Below are 23224 nucleotides of genomic sequence, written 5' to 3' on the forward strand. Positions count from 1 at the left end.
TGTATGGAATTACATTTCTGCCATTACTTAGAGGGCAGCAGTAGCAACACTTCTGGTACTGCAATACATTGTGCTGCACAGTACCATCATTTAGAGGTTCGATTAGAAGAATGTTCCCTCAACTACGAGCTGCTTCTGAAGAGGTGAAAGACCTCAATACGCAATTACTAGACACTTACCATCGTTTTTTTTCTTGCTCCTTTTTTTTGTAGTTGTCCATTTTTTTCATTCCTTTGACATTTTGCTGTTTTAGAGTTTCTTCAGTTTCCCATGTGTTGTGAATACTGGACCAACCTTTCCATTTTATGAGATAATGAGTCTCCCCGGGCTCCTTTGCCTTCTCAAACCCAGCATTTGGATCACCGTCTGCCTCCACTGCATAAATGGTGGTTGTACCACCAGTAACTGTCAAAGGATAATATCAAAGGTTCAAATCAGATCAAGCTCTTGAAGTAAAATATACTGCTCTCCAAAAACAATTCTACAGATTAATGTGGATTCTCATTTTTATTTTTATAATCAGATGTACATTTTTTTCCTACCATAACGCTTTACACCTTAGGCTATGTATATTAACTAAAATTTCAATAAATAATATGAACATAGAACTAATTGTAATCCAAAATAGATTTAATAAAACAGATTTCCTAACAATGCAAGACTGATTTAAGGATGAATGTTTGTGTTATATTTAACAAATGCGTAACTGCTTGGTAGAGACAACTGTACACCTTTATTCTATCTGTCCAACCATTAAGCACTGAAATTATATATATTTTTTAAATCTTGGGATAAAGTGGAAAAGTTCATCTCACAATGGCACTTTTTTTTATTAACAATCGTTTTACGGTTGGGGATAAAGCGCTATAAAAGTGCAATAGCAACCACAGAAGAAAATGGCACGCCTCCGCTACGAGAGAATGCATTAAAGTCACGAACAGCTTTGTTTATTGCGACAGATCGGAGCTATATCTGCATTTTTTTAAAAAACTTTTTGCATCGTACAAAATATGAAAATGATATTTGTACAAGACAGAGGTCAGGTCACTGCTTCACAAGTAAGAACTGAAGTTATGGAGTGTGTAATACTGCAATAATGTTGCAGAAGTGTATTAATAGCGCCACTGGGGTACTTTGTGAACCTGTGCAGATGCATCAAATATCACCATTTGCTTTTTTTTTTTTTTTTAAAGGTTTTTGAAAGCCCTACATAATCTACAAAGATGTCTTAAAAACATCTCCATATATCCCATTGAAGCATGCATATCTGAACCATTAACATGTTGACTACTTTTTAAAATAAAAATATAATATAGTAGGTAACATACCTCCTTTGCGTCCAAATCTGGAATCCATAACCCTTTCAATTGTTTCAAATTCATCTTCGTCAGGCTGAGGAACATCTTCGCCACATACTTCTAATAAGTCATCCGAGTCGGTTTTCATTTCTTCATCTTCCTTATAACTAACGTTTTGTGTGGCTTGCCGTCGAGATCCTCTTTTATCATAGTCGTCATCAGATGAATCTGCATCTCTTTTCTTTTGACTTGTATTTTTCTTTCCATTTTTGGCTTTAGATCTGAAGATAAAAAAAAATAGACTTGTTTTTACATAGTAAAATGCCCACAAATCATTGTCGTCAATGAATAGAAGTGATATACTTATGTCAAATTAGGCATTTCACATACATGCAACAAGCAGAATGAATACATTATATTGCAATAGATTCCAGAGCAGGGCAGAAAAATCTATTTAAGAAATGGAGATTATTTGGACAAGAACAGGTACACTAAACCCTAGTCAATGAATGAAGATAATCTTCATACGTTCTTTACTGCAAGAACAGTAAATAATTATAATTTATAGTGAACCTGCAATTGTAATTCTGGAAAATAGATGAAAGAATGACACAATTTTTTTTAAAGCAGCAATTTCCCCTAACTTAATTCCTCCCTCTCCCCCGGACTAATTTTAGCTCCAGGACCACCCTCACACAATATAGAGTTATAAATTAACTGAACAGTATTATTTCCCGTTTTTAAAAGGGATTTAAATAGCTATCCAATAGGAGGTCGGAGTCAATGTTGCTGCTTCCTATTGACCCAAGATTTGGCAGACGTTCCTTTTCCCCTCCAGAAAGGAGATTTCACTGGTAAATATCTCAGGAACATGGCAACTAGCTGCCTAGACTAATGCCATTCATTCCAATAACAAGAAGGGCATGCAAATCCATGCAGGAGCCTCTGGCAGCAAGTTTAGGCAATCTCCATGTGAATTTAGGACAACCAAGTAATTTCAAATTGAAACCACAAATGTCTTTACAGTAGAGTTTATAATCTTACATTCTACAGATACAGCCACATCAGTGTAAAATTATGTCAACATAAATTGATAAACATTTCACAGAAATTTGGGGTTTTCCCAATTCAGGTTGACTATAAATATCTTTCGACAACGTACGCGATATACTTGGCCAAAAACTATGATTTTTTTTAAGCACCCGTTCAAGCAATATCCTATATGTGTGTGTGTTTTTTTTTTTTTTAAATAAATCAGTTCTGTACTATGAGAAAATACTGGTAGCATTTAAAAAATATATGTTTTAAAGACATTTTTAATGTTTGTAATGTAGGAAGCATTTCCAAAGTAACAGCCCCATCCCCTTCAGATAGGCTCTGGCTCTTTAGCCCCGCCCTCTGTCTAGGAGTGCACCAATTGCATCTAGTAACTGCCCAGTCAATCATATTCCATGACTACATTGCCCAGAATGCTTTGCAAGAACTGAATTAAACAACCTGGAACAAGCGATCGATTACAGGAGAATGGATCGATCTGCAGCTTAGCTAATCACGTGTCGGTGTGCAGATTGTATTGATGCACATATTGAATGGGGAAAAAATATATATATTAAAAAAAATAAAAAAAAATAAAGAAAACGGCATCTTGAACTGCAGCTTTAAAAGGTTGTAATTGTGCTAGAATTTTTCATCACTTTGTATTTTTGGTAAAACAGCTTTAAAGCCATTTGAAAAAAAAAAGTTTTACTTAAATTGCAAATTTTAATAGCCGACTATAAGCTTTCCTGAGAGTACAAAAATAGAGAAGGAAGTCCAAGAACATTTCTCAAGTACAGGCATACCCCGCTTTAAGTACACTCACTTTAAGTACACTCGCGAGTAAGTACATATCGCCCAATAGGCAAACGGCAGCTCACTCATGCGCCTGTCATCACATCCTGAACAGCAATACCGGCTCCCTACCTGTACCGAAGCTGTGCACAAGCAGGGAGACTATAGAGCCTGTTACAAATGCGTTATTTACATCAGTTATGCACGTGTATGACGATTGCAGTACAGTACATGCATCGATAAGTGGGAAAAGGTAGTGCTTCACTTTAAGTACATTTTCACTTTACATACATGCTCCTCCGGTTCCATTGCGTACGTTAATGCGGGGTATGCCTGTCTATCATTAAAATGAAACATGTCTACAGAACAAAAGACCAAGACAATTTTAAGATATAGAAATGGTACATGAAACAATCAAAACGAGTATTACCCAATGTTGAACGTAATTCGAGAGATATTAAAGGCGTTTTAATTTTTTCCAAAGTGAAAGCAGGCACCTTAAAGGATCAGTTTCGCAGCTATGCTTATTTATATTTAATAGGTTTGAAGCAGGGATCTGAACCACGTTGATTTCAGCTCTGGGGACCCCCTGCTTCCGGAGATAATTACCGGTTGAAGCCTTGGCTGGGTTCACAATATGGTGATTTAAAAGTCCCGCTGGCCAATAGGAAGTGATGCCATCATCCCTTGCAGCTTCCTATTGGCCTGCTTTTTAAACTGAAGACAGATACCAGAACCCAATACTGAGGTAAGACTGTATCTGGGGAAGCAGCTGGTCCCCGGAGCCGAAATCAACGCCATTCAGCTCCGGAGACACCCTGCTTCAAATCTATTATATATAACATTTAAAAAAAAAAGCCTATTCGCAAGGACTGATCCTTTAAATGATTGCATCAAATATGCACTCCACTAGAGCCAATTAAACAAGTGTCTGAGGAAAGCACATTAGCAATAAAGCTGGCAACTCTAGGCTGGGAAAACATTGACCATAAAGAACTCTGGAGACAGACTCTGGATTAACCAATTCTATTTTCAACGCTCACCCTAGTTGCATTGTGTAACACTAGACTATGGCTCACATGTGGTGAACGCTAGCTAGGCTCGCTGACAAGGCAGCTGCTAGCTTTTATTTCTTTTTATCCAGCGGTAACAAAAATTAAAAAAAAAAAAAAAAAAAAAAGACACCTTGGAAAATCGCAGAATTAGATCTTTAAAAAAAGGCCCTTATGTCATATTTTAAAAAAAAACTGACTAAAAGCAGGCCAGTGTGAAATTCATTATTATTCATATTGGTCAGGCGTTAAAGTCTAACACACTGCCTTTGTTAAACTGAAAAAATACAATAGGCTTGTAAGAGTAAAACGAGGGGAAAAGGACGGATGATACTTAGTAAGCAACAACGAGGCAAGCTTGAAAGACTAGAAAGGGAATTAAAGATGGAAAGAATAAGTCGTTGTAAAAAAAACAAACAAACAAAAAAAAAAAATGGATCTGTCATACCTTCATGTAGAAAGAACATGAATTAATACATTTAAGTGTGTGCAATCAGAAAAGAATGAAACAAGGTTGAATGTAGAATGATTCATCTTTAATCCCTTGAGAGCTATATGACGTAACAGTTACGGATCTAAAAGCTATGCCGTGGTGCTACAAAATGTGGCAGTTACTGTACGTCATAAGAGGGCGGGGAGGGTCTTGAGCAACACCTCTCCTACAACATAGAAATACCGATACCTTTTGAAACTTAAAAGGGGGACAACACCCATTAGATAGTGGGTCAGGAATTTCCCCAGAAATCTAATAAATATCAGGTGCCTGTTTCTGCTGTGATTTATGTCTCCACTTATGACAGCAACTGGGGCTGTATGGCACCAACATTGGGGAGGTCTCTCTGATCCCCGGTAGTTTTGAAAGTTATCCTCACCTGGACAGGGAATTGGGGGTTCTCTTTAACTTGGTCAAGCTTTGCACCCCCAAAATCCCACAATTTGTCTGGGGTATATAGTGTTCTCCCCCATGAACATTTAATGACTATGGCTGGGGCAGAGCCCAAGGGAAGGTACTACAGCTTTCCAACTTTGCAGATGGGTGAACATGACTGAGAACAGCCTAATTAATCCTAGTTTTACAAATGTATTCATAAAAACCTTGCAATCCGCATATTAGAACACTTGAAATATTAAAAACATCCCAAAAATAATGCGCATGCCAAAACCCTAACTCACTTGCCAACACATTTTCATGAATTTCATCAGTGCAATCCAGATCATATTAACTTCATGGGCATGGAAACAGTTCCACCTAACATTAGTGCTGGGGATAGAGATCATTATCTCAATATTGGATATTTACTCTCAAAACGACATCACCAGGGGGCCATAATGATTATATAGAGCTCATTCGTTTTTTTTTTTATTATAAATGTTAAGATGAATGTCTGCATTTCTATACATGATTAGTGTGGTTTATATAATATGCAATAAGTGACTGATGGAAAAGTATGTTATTTTTCACTTAATTTTTTTCCCCCTTTGCTTCACCATAAGGTGATCATCATCATCATCATTCCCCCTCCCTTTTCCCCATTATATTTCCTTTCATGCCCTCACCTTTTTCACTCCATTTTTTAAAGTCATTTAAATATATTTGTAATCAACCTTTCAATAGGTTTCTGATTTTAGATTATAGGTTTTAATTTTTTTTCCATTTTCCCCCTGATGAAAATGCCGAAAATTAAATTATTAAAATGTGTTAATTTCAATTGATTAAAAATTCACATTTATACCATGTATAATTGTAACTTTAAATATGAGTGACATAACATCACCATATTTATGTGTATTATGAATATTAAATGTATTTTACTTAATTTTAAAATCGCTGAACAATTGATTGGATGGGGGACGAGTAATTTAAAGTAGTCGAACACCAGGCATTAAACGTGAACTCAGCTGTGCGAAACGCGTAGTGGCCACGTTGCATAATAGCCGTGGTATACATTATTCTCTGTACGTCACTTGCCTGCACTGCAAGCTGAGTTGACGGAGACACAGTGGATTTAACTCACCAAAAAGCTAACCAGGAAGTGTCGGATATTTTATTGGGAGAGTGAGAGAATATGCCCCAGCATGAGGGGCACTGTGTAGGAGGACACTGATTAACTTCACCTGGCGATCAGTTGTTCATCTGCTTTTAAAAATCTAATTGTAAGTGTTCATATGCTGTTTTCATATTTGTAATACATATCTTAATACTTATCTCTGGTGTACTCTGTATTTTTTCTATTTCTATCAAAGGAGGGAAACGTTCGAACCGGAGTCGTATTTATGCACAGTGCAGTTAAAATAAATTATGTTAAATAGGTAAACATCCCTGTAAGTAAAATTATTAACTGCATATCTGCCTGACAGACTAAGTAAATAGTAGGTAGCAATGTAGCCCAACACCACCACCCAGTTACAGTGTCAAATCAGTGTTTTTCAAACCAGGGTTCCCTAGACATCACTATAGGGTCCCCTGGAATTTCCAGATCTTTTGCAAATTGTACCAAATGCAAAAGAATTTGCAATGCCTCGGATCATAGGCGCACTATTAGAGATGGTTGGGGTGCCATACAATATATCTGAACCAGGTGCGCTATTAGAGGGGGTCGGGGTTCATTACAATGCATCAGATATCAGACACGCTAGAGAGTTGGGAGTTCCTCAGAATGTAACAATTTAATTATAGGGTTCCTTAACCAAAAAAAAGGGTATAAAACACTGGTATAAATAGTAACACTATTGTAGCACTAATGTATACACAGTCTATCTCCAGACTGTTATAGTGAATATAGCAATAGGATAGTTTTTAACTGTTACTGTGCACCTGCATACGATAGTATAGTATATTGCTAGGTGATCGATCGCTAGTTGCTATCTAAAGCCCTAGTTTGTGTAGGTAAAGAAGGGTCCCATGTCAGAACACATCTGTCTCTTAAATAATAGCGGTGTTATAATTTAATTTAGCTTAAAAAAAAATAATAGCTACCTACAGGGATGTTTATCTATTTAACATAATTTAGCTTAACTGGACTGTCTGCATCAAAACATGACTCGGGTACGAACGTTTCACTTCTTTGATACATATTTTATACAGATCAACTACCCCCAGTAGCAGGTTTTTAGTGTTCTGTTTTTGTTTCGATCACATAGTTTTTACTGAATCTATTAAAATGTAGTTTTAATTTAGTTTAGTTGCGTTATTACTCAGTAATCAGTACTTTAGGGGTCTGAATGCATCCAGAGCACTGATCTTTTCTGCCAGAACTTTATTTCTAACCACCATATTATGCACCACCCTACGAAGAACCTAGGCTGAGCAAGGGTGTTTCATTAACTCAAACAACTTCATTCTCGGAAAGAACGAGGTGCATTAAAGCAGAAATCCCGGTTGCAGAAAGGCAGCAAAACTGGGGGCTTATAAGAAGCCACAATGCATGACTTAGCGGTTTCGTTTTGTACGGCTGTCGGCAGCTGAAACAAAGTATTTTGGGAACCAGGTGGTCCTGGGAGCTGAAAATAGAGCAATTTGGCTCTGGAGGAAACCCCAGTTTCAAATATCAACATACATATTGGGCGGGATTGCGGTTTGAACTTACACAACAACCTGAATGACTGATCAAAGAAGGGACTATCCAGATCTTGCCTTTAAGAACAAAAGGTGTGGAGTAGAAGAAAAATGTACACAAGCTAAAAGTAAAACAACTGGCACCTTCCGTGTGCCGATGTATTTTCATTGAAAGAGCAAGAGGACCGTATGTTTTATTAATACAGGGTTTGCTTAAAAAAAAAAAGAATTCCAATCAAAATCAGGGTTAAAAATAAACAAAATCAATTGTGCATTTGTTTATTGTTTTCACGCTTCATAATTATTTGTAACGTACTAAGCTCCCTTGGCTTTCTATAGCGACTATGTTAGGAAACGACACCACTTCCCCTTTTGAAATAGGCAGACATATTGAGTGCCCTGTGAAGCAGGATCTTCACTGATCACTGAAAAACAGCCAATTGGCAGCTTAGATAATTGCATTGCCGCAAAGACAAAAAAATGGCTACATTCATTAAAACAGCAACAACAAAAATCAGGCAAAAGGAAATCCCTTTTGTGGCAGATTGTTTTTTAATTCAGTTGTATACCAGCTATGTCTATACACCCATACATGTCTCATAACTGCTCTATAAATGTAAAAGTTTGAAATGGCATGAAAAGCCTGCAAAGTGGATTGCTCTGTAATCCGGAACTGTCCATTCGTGCAGCAAGTGTGTATAATAAAATGGAAAAGGAAAGCTAGTAACCTCAAATTCTAGCCCTTACCTGTTTTGAGATTTGTTCTTTTTAACTTTATGGCTCGGTTCATAATCAGATTCGCTGTCCCTACCGCTGTTTTTCTGTCTATCCCCCCCAATGTCGGAATCTGAACTGGAACTTGCCGATCGGGAGCCACTACCAGAACCTGAGCCGGACATCTGCCAATCTTCACTGGACATATTGAGAGGGCAGAAATTATAAGACGTTACAATGGGCAAGCTTGCCTCAAACACACACAAACTGAAGCAGAGGGGACCTATTCCCCACTGAATAAGTCCCACCCACCATATGAACGCCATAATGCTGTCAAACTACGATAACCATCATGAAAAACAACCTCACAAAAACAATACGATGCAAGAGAGAATATTCCACGAGGCAGCAATGCTAGACTATACTCTATTTAAAAAAAAGACTAAATGGCCCAATCTAAGACGATTATTTTGTGCTCCTTCACTTAGAACTTCATTCACCTCCAATGTAAAAAGTGAATACATATCTGATGCCGAGGACAAAGCTGAAATTCTGATCTACAGACTCAATCTTCTGAATATAGTACTTGTTCCTATTAAGATCCTTTTTATATGCACAAACATTCTGGAATTCACATGATAGACTTGGGTACTGTGATCAATAGTGAACAAAAGAACACTTCGCTAGGAGGAGGTTGCAAAAATAAACAGGGCAAGCAAAATCTTAGGGCACGTACTAGAAGAATGAAGAGGGGCAGGACAGTGATGAAATACCAAAATTGGAACCACAGCCACTAAACCAAGAGCAACATTGCACAGAGAGTGCAAGGCAGAAATTCAAGGTAAAAGGCTTAGAAAACAGAATGATTGACTGTCACGATTAGGAAAGAAGGTCACACTGGTTGAAAAGAACATGAATTAATTTATTTCAATATGTATTCAAAAGATGTCCAGTTTGCAAAGGATTTGCTGAGGTCAAACCAGACATTTAGCAGCCTAGGACAGGCTTCCTGCTTAGACCAGGGGTGCGCAAAGTGGGGGCGTGAGAATTTTTTGGGGGGGAAAGAGGGGCGAGGCAGCTACACAGGTCCCACACTCTCCCCCAAGGAACTTAAATTAAGTGCCCGGGGGGACGGGGACCGCGCGAGGCCTCTGCAGCTTGTCCTATCTGACCTTCAGCGATGCTAACTGGCGGCAAATGATGTCACGACCATGCGCCGTGGAGCCTTGCAGTAGGGGGGGGGGGGGGGCGAGCCGGGAGGTGAGATGGCGGGGAGGGTCAAAACTTTGCGCACCCCTGGCTTAGACCAATTAAAAACACCAATTTTTTAAATTAGAGCTATGGTTGTATGAATACTTGACCGCGATCACAGAAGTGTGTGTACAAAATAACAAAAAGAACACCTGTACCAAGAAGCATTGCATGCACTGTAGACCAAGAATCATCACATTTCACCAAATTTGAAAGCACAATGTCTATATAATGATTTAAATACATAACCTACTCTTTGCGTTTTTTCTTTTTATTGTCACTGGAAGAATCCTCATCTGAATCATCACTGGTAGATGAATCCTAGGCAAAGAAGAATAAAAACGGTGAACAAATTATGATGCGTAACTTCCTAAATTATAATACAGTATCAAACAAATTAGCAATATTTGTTTTTTTACTGAATAGGTGAAGGCCGCTCACAGTTTAGTCACAAGGTCGTAAATTATCCTAATTTTCTCCTCTTCAATCCCATTGTGAAATAAAACAAGTTATTTCTGACAGTGCAAGGAGTTTCAGGCTTCTCCAACATATACCCGTATTCATCTACTGTACATACAAATTGTATTCTAAATGAAATGCTGTACAGCAAGATCATAGGTATAACAATTTCCTCAATAAGATCTGAGAGAAAGAAGAGAGCAACCTCGATGTAATTATTCACCTCTTCTGAGCCACTGTTTGATGATGCTTGTGGCCTCTGCTGCAGCTGTTGCTGTTGCTGTTTTCTCAGCATAGCAGATCTTTGTACAGCAAGAATACTTGGATTAGATTTCCAAAACTACAAGAAAAAAATAACAGCATTTTTAACATTTTCGTCATCTGGCAGAAGAGAAGCAATGTGGAGCAGAGGAAGAAAAGACTAAAGCCGCGGTTATAGCAAACTGCTAAAACGTCGGCTTTTATAGAGGTGGTCACACTTGCTGATGATCAATTAATCAAGGGCATTTAATTAGCAGCACCTGTCTGCTACTTAGCATCTTAATTCATATGGAAGCAGTAAGGGTGTACTTAGTTTTTCACACACAGCTTCACCATTTTGGCTTTATTTTTGTTAAATAAATCATGACACGGTGCAATGTCATGTGGTGTTGTTCATCTGAGGTTGTATTTACCTATTTTAAGACCTATTAAGGAACAGATGATTGTTATGTCCTGATATGTAAAACCATGGAATTAAATTCAAAGAGGGTGTACTTTCTTTTTCACACAACTGTACACACACACACACACACACACACACACACACACACACCTATATCTCTCTCAAATGGAAATATTACTGTATGCTCATTTGCAGGTCTGCAACCCTGCCTTTCATCATTATCACGCAGCACACAGTGCTTCCACTGCAGCAAGGGATTCTGGGAAATGACATGCAAATGAGCACATAGTGCCACCTTTTGCTTCAAAACCATATAACATGGTCACCTGTAAGCTTATGCAAAAAATGTAATTCACGTGAATCACTATTGTGAACCTTATTAAAGTGGTCTAGAAGGAATGTGAGGGGTTTTCCTTTATCTAAAAATTGTTTTGAACCGTGACCACCGGGGACTCAGCCTTAGGGCTGGGACCCGCTGCGCCCAGCGGCACGGACGGCCGCGCGAGCGTTCCCCACCAGCAGGGGAATCCTCCCGAGCCGGTCCGAGTCCCCCCTTGCTGACGGCGTGTCAGCCGCCATGGGATTCAAGAAAATTGTGATCCCGAGCGGTGACGCATCATGTGGTGCGCTGATGAGCCAATCAGTGGCGGGGGCAGGAGCTGTCATCAGGCAGCTTCCTACTCAAGGTAGTGTGTGTGTGTTTTTTTTTGTGGCAGAAGGGGGAGGGAGCCGCTTACCTTACAGCAGCCCACAGCAGCTCCCTCCTGCAGCCCGAGCCTGTGGAGGGAGGGGGAAGAGTAGCGGGTCCCTCCGCTCAAGCCACGCCCCCCTCCCACTCACCTCCCGCTCCGGCTCCCTACAGACCGCATATCTGTGTCTGTCAGCGCCCCGCCTGTCTGCAATGCGGGTGCGCTGACTGAGGGAGCGGGGCCTTAGCCTTAGGATGGATGTACGTGATGGGTTTAAATTTGGCGGCAAATTAGGAGCTAGAATTGATTTTAGATCTGTAGCCTTCTTGAAAACAACTTTGGACTGTGACGGTAAAATGTTAACCAAAATTGGATATAGCTTCAAAATATTCCAATGGCGAGGTAAAATATATTTCTTATCCTTTGGTGAGCCCCATTAAATTGTGTATTGAATAACATGGCCTTTTGGTTTAATCCCTTGAGGGACAAATAGCATTAATAGTACTGGTTGCCAATTGTCGACCAAAATAGGGAACGACCAATAGGTCATTAGAGGGTATGCTCCCTGGTAGTCTTGCTATATTTCAATACTGTACCCCTGTCTTGCTTGGATGCTCTGATAGGCCTGTTCAACAATTTCCTTATTATATTTTTTCCTTTCAAATTTGTCATTTAAGAGCGTGGCCTGTTCTAAATATTGAGACTTCCGAACAATTTATTTTAAGGCGAAGAAATTGACTATTGAGGATGTTGTTAATCCACTTTTGATCATGGTTACTCATAGGATCTAAATAGGCGTTCACACCGACTTCTTTAAACTGTGTTCTAGTGCAAATGTCATTTTTAAGATCCAAGAAAATAGCCTTAGTTCCTAAAGACTCCATGGTGAAACTTAAGTTGAATTAATTTGTATTCAACCCAGAAATAAATCCAGTAAGGGATTCCATATCCCCCATTGCAAATGATGTCATCGATGTAACTCCTCCACAAAACTAGTTGAGGAGATACACCGACGCCATACAACATCTCCTTCTCCCAATACCCCACATAGAGGTTGGCGAAGGATGGAGCAAATCTAGTGCCCATCGCAGTACCGCATACCTGACGATGGAACCAAGACGCAAACATTTTTTACTCCAGTTTTATTTTGATTGATTACACTATTCAAGCTCTATCATCTCAGCCTGCATTGGATTTACATTGTGCTATCATCATATCAATGTAATCAGGCAAAGTGTGAATTTATTTGTGAATGCACATTTTTAAGTATATGTATTCAAATATTATATATTTTTCATTTTTTATTTTCATATCTTTTTTTGTAAACTTTTTTCATTCATTTATATTTAATTTCAAGCACTTTTTAGAGTGTTAGTGATAGTTATTTGTGCTAAGGAAGTGTGTACTCCGTTATCCTATTTAATTTGGCATGGTTGATATCTGTATGCTGCCCTCGTTTGTTTAGCTGTAAATCATCATATGTGGAATGATTTGCCACAGCTTTTGATTAATTGTGTGATTATATTCACACAGAGTGGTATAAATACAAGTACCCTGGTGTCAGTGACATCACCCCCTGAAGGAGCACACTCGTGCAAAATGTGTTAAGGTCATTGATAATTGGAACATCAATACGCAAGTGGTGGTAAGGAATCTCCCGGTCAGCTGTTAAGCAGCTCAGCTGTTTGGTGGATTGTAGCAGAGGTTCCCCCATCTCAGTGTTTGCGCGCTATCGCATGGAGGACACCTCAACAGAGCCCTTTATTGTGATCTCCATAATTCCCGAGTGCTGCGAGCAGTGTGTCCAGAAACCTAGTGAACTGGGTCCCATCACAATTACAACATTGGACCTTCCTGCTTTCACTGAAACTATATGGAGCTCATTTTTACTTATTTCAATGTAAGTTTGTTATATGTTTGTGTGTTTTTTAATACACCCGTCTCTCACTCTGGTGCGCTGTGCCTTCTTTATTGTCACAATGCGCACGCATATATATGATATAGATGTGCACACACACACACGTCTAAAAAGAGGCAAAAGCATGCCCGGGAGAAAGAAGCACAACCTGTGACTTAAGACTAATAATTCCAAACATGGTGGCTGCAAATACTTTCTCCCCCATAAAAATCACTGAAATGTATAATTGTGCTCAAAAGTTAAAGCAGTGTGTATATGCGCTAATTAATTAGTGAATGCAAAAGGCTAAAGGCAGGCGGTAAAAACATGACTAGCAAATAGTGAAAGCACAATCTCTCAATACCTGCCAATAAGGAAACTTATTTTGTAAGTAAAGACTAAATGATACCACTCACAGTAAACAGAATGTCCTGAGATAGCATGAGTTTTGGGGCCAAATCATACTCTTTAAAAAAAAAAAAAATTACTGTAGTGGTTAGAAATGGATTAACTCTCCATGCTTAATTTTAATAAACTATTGATACTCACTGAAGAATACTATACAGTGAAAAACACACATTGAGTGCTGTGGCAGGTCAACCCGTCTAAACAGAAAATAAACCAAAACACTATACACACACACTACCTACAACCCTCAACCATTATTACTCTATTATATCAGACAACACAATAAAGTACATGCAGACATGTACAGTGTGTATATTAGCAAACAAGGTAAGACAATGACTTTTACCTCTGCACCATCCAATCTTGGGGGCTTGGACGGAACAGTTTTCTTTTCTCTTGATGTATCAGACTCCGAGTCCGACTGGCTTCCAGATTCTGAACCACTATCCGAGTCACTGCTCCCAGACTGACTGCTGCTTCCATCACTGCTGCTTCCAGAGCTAGATCCAGATCCAGACCCAGATTCATCGTCTGAATGGCTGCTATTCAAAAAACGCAAGAAAAGCAAAATAGATGTAAATTAATAATTTACTTAATCATACTAATTTGCTCTGGTAATCCTTAACTATAAAAACTGAATATAATATCATTAATTTTATATATATACTGAAATCCTTGCTCACAGCTACTTTGAAATTACTCTAGTATCCCAGTTACAGGAGATCAAAGCTAGGCCCCAATACAACAGAATGTACATTAAGTACCATGATATATCAGTACCATTTTGCAAGCATGTTAGATTTTAAGGACACAAAAATTACAGCTAAATTAAATTATGTAAATTAAATTCTATATAAGTTTTAATGTGGCTTGATGCTTTGTCTTCAACGTAACTAAAACAGGATAATGATAATAATAATAGCATGTTCTTGTATAGCGCTGCTAGTTTTACGTAGCGCTTTACAGAGACATTTTGCAGACACAGGTCTGCAGGATGCACAGGGGGCAATTCCCGCACTTCCTGGAAAAAGGCTGCAATCCGCTTCTCCTCTCCGGGGGGTGTGTGGTTTATAATAAATAAATACGTTGGTAAGAATAAATTATTTATTAACATTGTGTGTACACACACATACACACACACACACACACAGAGATATATATCTATGTGTGTGTGTGTGTGTAATGTTAATAAATAATTTATTCTTACCAACGTATTTATTTATTATAAACGACACACATAAACGACACACACACAAAGTGTGCGGCATGCGCGTTCGCACGGCCGCACACTATATTACGGGCCTAAGCCTTTTTCTAAGCCGAAAAAGACCATTGAGGTGGAGCCTCAAGTGACAGGCCTATCATATGGACCAGGCAATACTTCAAGCTAACAGGAGGTACCCAGAAGTGTTACAGATCCCAGACTAGCTTAGATAAAAAGGATTTGTCATCTTAGGATTCGGATATACCTTATATTTCAGAGGGACAATACACGCAGGTTCTTCAAAAAGTGAAGACTGGGACGAAGCGGTGTCTGGATTTGATGTAGAATTGGTAGAACCTCTTAACAGAAACAATGAGAAGCTTTACAGATACAGGATCGAGAAGGAGATAGTACACAACCAGGATAAACTGTACCTAGGAAGACCGTTCCTGTACACAGAGTGACCAAGATGATCCAGACAGAAAGGATCAAACGGGATAAAAAGGATCTATATAACGAGGAAAATGTCTTCCTCTTTCCAGAAGAGGAGACCAAACTGTGGGAATATCCTACAAGAATAAATGCAGCTGTCACAAGGCTCGCCATGCAGACAACCCTACTTATTAAAAATGGGATTTAGTCAAGGATCCCATGGAAAGAAAATGGAACAAATTCTCAGAAAGTTATTTTATGTAGTAGGGGGATCATATAAACCAGCTGTGGCAGTCGCCTTACTGTCCAGATCCATGAAAGTATGGATCGAACACAGAGAAAGCTCTAAAGAAAGGAATGAAAAGATCCTCCATGGTCAGCTCCCAGTCAGGAATCGAGCTTTCTAACGAATACATTGCAGAAGCATAACAATTTCATTCTGTACATATATCTGCAAGGTCGGTGGCTGACTGGAGCGACTTATGGCTTGGTCGAGGGGTGCACAAACTCTTCTCCCAGCGCTCCTTGATCACTACAAGAATATGAGAGCTACCTTAAACATTGATTCAAATCTAGCTTCATCCTGGATTTTTCCTCAGAAGATGAGCTTTCTACCAGTTCTAAAAGACCCACTTTATCCTGTAGGTCCAAAACAAAATTCCCTTCCAAATCCATGGAGGTCTAAGATCTTGTTCTTTCAGGATTTTCATGAGTTTCTATCTTCTCAGACGATTGGAGAAATTAAAAATTAATTCAGTCTATAAAGCTATTTGGTTTAGAACAGGCCTGCACAACTCCAATCCTCGAGGGCCGCAAACAGGTCCGGTTTTCAGGATCTCTACTTCAGCACAGCTGGCTCAATTAGTGACTCAGTATGACAGAATTTTTGTAATTGAGCCAGCTGTGCTGAAGTAGGGATATCCTGAAAACCGGACCTGTTTGCGGCCCTCGAGGACTTAGAAGATCCCTCTTCCTCTGTGTTTTTTTTAATGCAATCATTGATAGGCTGTTGAGGTAGAAAGCAGGGAACTTGACAGCATAGTACTTCAATTTGGAGAAAGCCTTCTTAGGTTTGAGAGGCTGATTCTCCTGCCGAGACTGGTCAGATTTCAAGTCTCCTGTGTGGAACAAAGAAATGGACTAAATCACTACAAAAAGGCAGCCCTCAGCCGACTGAGCATGAAATCTCCTCTGGTCATTCCCCCTCAGACAGATGCGACGCCTGTCGCTATATGCCAGAACGAGTGAAGGAGTAAGGAGATGAAGCGGAAGTCTCGACAATACCCATGTGGAACTCCTGATACCATGCGCACCCGAGGCTGAAAAATAGCAAAACCCTCCCCCAGGGCACGCAGCTCAAATTACCCAACCTTGGAACCACAATGAGACCCCTGTCCGGAAACTGCTTGAAATGGTAAGGAACAATAAGGAGTTTAATGTTATAGCGGCCAGACATTGAGTAAAATGCCATGCTTTAGGATGACATGAGCACGACCAATGGTTCAAAATAAAAAATATACGTAGCTATGACATAGGGACAACCTTTCCCCAGCTGAGGTAGGACAAGAATATCTGACCCAGCTGTTTCTGGCTGGCAGACGCTGAAGAAAGGAGAAAATTTAAACAAGTTACTGTAATTTTCTTTTCCTGGAACCATGGCAGTGGGCACCATTGGGTTAATCCCTTCTCACTCTAGGTAGGACAGGAAGTAGACTTTTGCAGGTAGGCCATATAAGGCCCCTCCCTCTACCTGCACCTTAGTCTTACGATTCTTCCATAGCTGAAAAATATAACTGATAGGCATTAGACATACATAGGGAGGGTAACTATGTGCCCACTGCCATGGTTCCAAAAAAAGAAAATTACGGTAAGTTGTTTAAATTTTCTCCTTTCCTGATCACCCTGGCAGTGGGCACCATTGGGACATACCCAAGCAGTGCAAATTTTTAGGGAGGGATACATCAGAATAGACAACACCAGTTTAATGCTTTATCAGTTTGACCTTTATTAATACACTTTACACTTTATTTCACTACAGATTCTAACACTCTACGACCAAAGCTTGCGTCAGCTGATGATTGTACGTCTAGTCTGTAGTATTTCAAGAATGTATTAAATGAGGACCAGACAGCTGCTTTGCATATTTGTCCTGGTGTAGCCTGGGCCTTAAATGCCCATGAAGTAGCCATGGCCCTTGTAGAATGAGCTTTAATGTTCAAAGGTTTATCTTGTCCTTTGCTTTCATAAGCTTTTTTAATACAAGACACAATCCACTGGGAAATTGTTGTCTTTGATGCTGCTTGTCCTTTCTTTGGTCCCTCTGGAATGACGAATAGTTTGTATGACTTTCTGATATCTCGCATCCTTTCCAGGTACACTTTTAGACATCTTACCACGTCTAATTTGTGTAGTCTTTCTTCTTTCTTATTTTTTGGTTCTGGACAAAATGACGGAATCACAATTTCTTGATTCATGTGGAACTGTGATACCACCTTTGGCAGGAATTGATGCACTGGTCTGAGAACTGCCTTGTCTTGATGTATGACTAAGAATGGTTCCTTGGTAGATAGAGCCTGTAGTTCTCCCACTCTCCTTGCTGAGGTGATTGCTATCAGAAACGCCATTTTCCATGACAACCATTTTAGGCCTATCTCCTGTACAGGTTCAAACGGAGCTGCATCCAATACTAGAGACAAGTCCCATGTAGGTACCCTGTTCTTGATTTGAGGTCTTAACCTTTTAACTGCCTGAAAAAACCTGATGATCAATCTTTCCATTGCCAGATTTCTTTCCAACAAGGCTGATAGTGCAGACACCTGTACTTTCAACGAGCTGAGACTGAGACCTTTCTCAAATCCTTTATGCAGGAACTCCACTATAGATACAATTCTAGGTGAAAGGAAATTTTGTTTCTCTTTTTCACACCAATCACAAAAACAAAGCCAGATTCTATGGTATACTCTCGATGTGGAACTTTTCCTTGCTTGTAACAGGGTTTGAATTGTTTTGAACAAAAAAGAAGTGATAGTGCGCAAACTAAATCGTGACGTGATAAGTGAAGGATATGTGAGATAAATAAATAACTTAACCTAGGATTGAGCGTCTGCAGCTGTGATGGAAAGGGGGGGCTCAGAAACCGCCTGGAGCTAGCAAATGGATACAAAAAAGACACAGCGCACAACGCTCATAGTGCATTACAAAATATTATTGACATATATAATAAATGGGTGAGTAATGTGCGTACATCAAATGCATTAATAACGAGCAGTTTCGGGATATTTTACCCAACGCCTCGGAGACCAGAATAGGTGTCCTTGCAGGGGTGATGCTGCTGTCCTCGATATTGCAGGGTCCTATTGAAATGGGTGCACAACCTCTGCTGTTCCTTGCTCCCCTGAGCGCAGGCAGACTGTGAGTTGTTGATTCCTGCAGTTCTTCAGCAGGGCAGTTTTTGGCATCAGCTGGGCGCCAGCACTCTCCTCCGTGTGAAGCGCTTCCTGGATCGTGACGTCACCACGGGGATTCGGCGCCGCTCACAGGCAGTCAAAATCGCGCAGTAGGGTGCTAGTAAGAGGCTAGAACACTAGTAAACCTTGTCCTTTACTAGTGTTCTAGCCTCTTACTAGCACCCTACTGCGCGATTTTGACTGCCTGTGAGCGGCGCCGAATCCCCGTGGTGACGTCACGATCCAGGAAGCGCTTCACACGGAGGAGAGTGCTGGCGCCCAGCTGATGCCAAAAACTGCCCTGCTGAAGAACTGCAGGAATCAGCAACTCACAGTCTGCCTGCGCTCAGGGGAGCAAGGAACAGCAGAGGTTGTGCACCCATTTCAATAGGACCCTGCAATATCGAGGACAGCAGCATCACCCCTGCAAGGACACCTATTCTGGTCTCCGGAGGCGTTGGGTAAAATATACCGAAACTGCTCGTTATTAATGCATTTGATGTACGCACATTACTCACCCATTTATTATATATGTCAATAATATTTTGTAATGCACTATGAGCGTTGTGCGCTGTGTCTTTTTTGTATCCATTTGAATTGTTTTGTCTGAACAACCTTTCAGTCTCAATGTTTCCCGCTCAATCGCCATGCTGTCAAAGCCCATTGTTTGGCATTCGGATGACATATTGGCCCTTGTCGCATCAGCCCTTTGCGATCTGGTATGTGCCATGGTGTATCTACTGCCATATTTACCAAGTGTGTGAACCAAAGCCTTCTTGGCCAGTATGGTGCTATGAATATCACCTCTGCTTGGTCTTCCCTGATTTTCCTGATTGTTTTCGGAATTAGGGGAATTGGAGGGAACAGGTATACCAACTTGAAGTCCCATTTGAGACTGAGAGCATCTGTAGCTTGTGCGCTTGGATGAAACTGTCTGGCACAGTAGTTCCTTACCTTGCGGTTCTGGTGTGTCGCTATGAGATCTATGTCTGGTTGACCCCATCGCTCTACCAGTTCTTGAAACACCTGTGGATCTAAATGCCCATTCTCCTGGGTGTATGATGTTCCGACTTAGAAAGTCTGCTGTGACCTTTTCTAGTCCTGGGATATATATGGCTGTAATATCCGACAAGTGGCACTCTGCCCAAAAGAGGATCTCTGCTGTGAGGTTCATCAGCTTTCTGCTCCTGGTTCTTCCTTGTTTGGCTATATACTTGACAACTGACCTGTTGTCTGATTCTATTTTTATACAGCCACCTCTTATATGGTCTTGGAAAGCTTCTAGGGCCCTTTGTACTGCTTTTAATTCCAGTAGATTTGATGGCAGGTGCTTTTCCTGGTTTCCCCAGGTTCCTTGCACCACCTTTTCTCCCATCTGGGCACCCCAACCTGTTTTGCTCGCATCTGTTGTAATTCTTACCCAGTGTACTGGTTGTAGCGTTTTCCCTTTCTCCAGGTTTCGGGTATCTTCCCACCACTTTAATTCCTGTTTTGTGTGTGGGTGTAACAAGATTCTTTGTCTTGTGTCTTTGTGATTCCCGTTCCATTGTTGTAGAAAATTGTTTTGCAGTGGTCTCATATGTAGTGCTGCCCATTTTGTGACGCTTAATGTTGAAGCGAATTTCCCTGGGAGCTTCATGCATTCTTCTGCTGAAGTCCTGGTAGCATTCCTGAGCTTCTTTGTTTGTACGGCTATGTCTTGCCTCTTTGCCTCTGGTAGTCTCACTTTTGCTGTATCGAATTCTACGCCCAGAAATCTTAACAGCTGAGTGGGTACGAGATGGCTCTTGTCTCTGTTTATTAACCAACCGTGATGTTCTAGGAAGGTTATTACCATATTTTGGTCTTGTTGGAGTTTCTCCAGATCCTTTGATTTTACCAGGATGTCGTCCAGGTAAGGGTATATTTCTACCCCCCTTTCTCTCATTTCTGTCACTAGAGGGGCTAGAACCTTTGTAAACGTCCTTGGGGAAGTAGCCAGACCAAATGGCAGTGCTGTGTACTGATAATGATCTTGATTTACTGCAAACCTTAGGAATCTTTGATGTCCCTTTGCTATGGGCACATGTAGATAAGCGTCTTTTAAGTCTATCGCCACCATCCAGTCTCCTGTTGTACTCTTGAATAATCAGATTCAACGACACCATCTTGAATTTTCTTATCTTCAAGAATGAATTTACCCTTCTTAGGTCTAGGATTGCTCTGTAATCCCTGTAGGTTTTTTTACTAGAAAATCCTGAATAAATTCGCTTCCTCTGTCTTCCTGAGGTACCTTCTTTATTACTTCTGCTTGTAATAATTTCTTTAAGCCGAATTCATCTGTCTTCTTTCTCTTGGACTGTATACATGTTATTACGCCCATATTCCTTCTTGGTATCTCCTGAATTCTATACTGTACCCCTGACGAATGGTCTGTAATACCCAATTGTCCTGTATTGTTTGGGCCCATGTTGCAGAAAACTGTCTCAGCCGCCCTCCTACGGACAACTGCTGGGCCCTCTGACCTTCATGTGGATTTATTCTTTGTGAATGATCCACTTCCTCTGGGGCCACGAAAAAGCCGATTCTGGCCAACTCTCCATGTTGTTTGCCTTGGGAAAGACCTACCAGGTTTATATGCCTTTGCTTCTTATACTGGTTTCTATTAGCCTGTTGGAAGCCGAAATCTTCTGGCTCTGTATTCCTGAGGTAAAAAAGTGCTCTTACCTCCTGATGTTTGTTATTATTGCATCCAGTTTGCTGCCGAAGAGGAATTCACCTTCAAATGGTAATGCACACAAGGTGTTCTTTGATGCTGTGTCAGCCATCCACTGTCTGAGCCATAAAGCCCTTCTTGCTGATACCGCCAGTGTCATAGATTTGGCAGCTATTTTACTGGCATCCAACGAGGCTTCTGCTATGTAATCTGTTGCCCATTTTTACTTCTGACGGTGCCTTAAGAATAGCACTTCTCTTTTACGCCTTTGTCTATTGCCTCTTCAATGTTGGCAATCCATACTCGCATAGCCCTTGCTGCTGACGTAGTTGCTATGGCAGGTTTGTAGGCTGTTCCTGCGGTAACGTATGCTTTTTCAATACATAATCCATCTTCTTATCCATAGCGTCCTTTAGTGACACAGCTTCCTCTATTGGGATTGTGGTCTTTTTTACTATTCTTGAAATAGCAGTATCCACCTTTGGGCTAACCTCCCAATTTTTTACCTCTTCTTGTGGGAATGGATACATCTTCCCAAATCTTTTTAGGCGCCAAATACTCTGGCGTCTGGTCGAGCCAGTTCCACTTGAATGAGGTCTTTAATCACTTGATGGATAGGAAAAAACTCTACCTTTTCTTTCTCTTGCCCCAAAAAGTTTATCTTTCTTGTGGTTAACTCCTCGGTGTCTTCTAGTTCCAACGCCTGTCTCATGGCTTTTGATAAGTGGATCCACCATTTCTACATCAAATTCAGATTCTTCCTCCTGAATATCTTGATCTGATGAATCCATTTCCCCCTCTGATATTTGAAAACAATCAATTTTCAGACTCATCTGACGAAAAACCTTTCCCCTTATCCAGACTGGTTTGGGATCTAGATCTTTTCTGCGTAGGGGGTTAACAGCTTGCTGGACTGCTTCATCCACACTCTGTTTAACTGCCTCCTTCATCAATACAAGGGAAAGTGCTCATTTGTTCATTGGCATCACCTGCTGCTGCCTTAAGACAATCTTTACATAATTTCTTCCCTATTAGAGCTGGTTTCTCACAAGCTGAACACCATTTAGTTTTTTTTTTAGCAACCTTTCTTTTTATTTTGCAGGGATTCCCCCGTCCCTTTTGAAGATTCTGCTTCTGGAGGGTAACCACCGAACTAAATTATAAAAACAAAATAAATACTAGACATACACCCTAATGCAGTGGTTCCCAAACTTTTTCGGTTCAAGGCTCCCCAAGGCAATCAGAATTTTTCAAGGCTCCCCAAGGCGATCAGGATTTTGACGCGGCCACCACAGTAAAAACAAAGGTGTATATACATACCTAACAGTTGCAGTGCGCAGTTGGTGTCTCTCTCTGACCTCACAGACTCTCTCTCTCTCTCTCTCTCTGACCTCACTCTCTCTCTCTCTCTGACCTCACTCTCTCTCTCTCTCTCTGACCTCACTCTCTCTCTCTCTCTCTGACCTCACCTCTCTCTCTCTCTCTCTCTCTCTCGACCTCACTCTCTCTCTCTCTCTCTGACCGTCACTCTCTCTCTCTCCCTCTCTGACCTCACTCTCTCTTCTCTCTCTGACCTCACTCTCTCTCTCTCTCTGTCCTCACTCTCTCTCTCTCTCTGACCTCACTCTC

The 23224-nt window shown here is 40.5% G+C and overlaps 1 protein-coding gene across 4 annotated transcripts in view; it reads right to left on the bottom strand.

Moving 5' to 3' along the window:
• CHD1 (chromodomain helicase DNA binding protein 1) overlaps positions 1–23224 on the bottom strand; it is an 81806-nt gene that overhangs the window by 41590 nt on the left and 16992 nt on the right. For 2 of the 4 annotated variants that reach the window (XM_075593488.1, XM_075593494.1), the window contains exons 3-8: positions 14165–14360; positions 10384–10500; positions 9955–10022; positions 8484–8648; positions 1329–1579; positions 180–405 (exon numbers count right to left, since the gene is read on the bottom strand). In XM_075593488.1, the coding sequence (XP_075449603.1) occupies positions 180–405; positions 1329–1579; positions 8484–8648; positions 9955–10022; positions 10384–10500; positions 14165–14360 (1023 nt within the window). The remainder of the gene's footprint in view (positions 1–179; positions 406–1328; positions 1580–8483; positions 8649–9954; positions 10023–10383; positions 10501–14164; positions 14361–23224) is intronic. The other 2 variants (XM_075593502.1, XM_075593510.1) reach the window with 2 other exon arrangements.

The sequence above is a fragment of the Ascaphus truei genome, chromosome 1 (genome assembly GCF_040206685.1).
Source record: "Ascaphus truei isolate aAscTru1 chromosome 1, aAscTru1.hap1, whole genome shotgun sequence".
Taxonomy (NCBI): domain Eukaryota; kingdom Metazoa; phylum Chordata; class Amphibia; order Anura; family Ascaphidae; genus Ascaphus; species Ascaphus truei.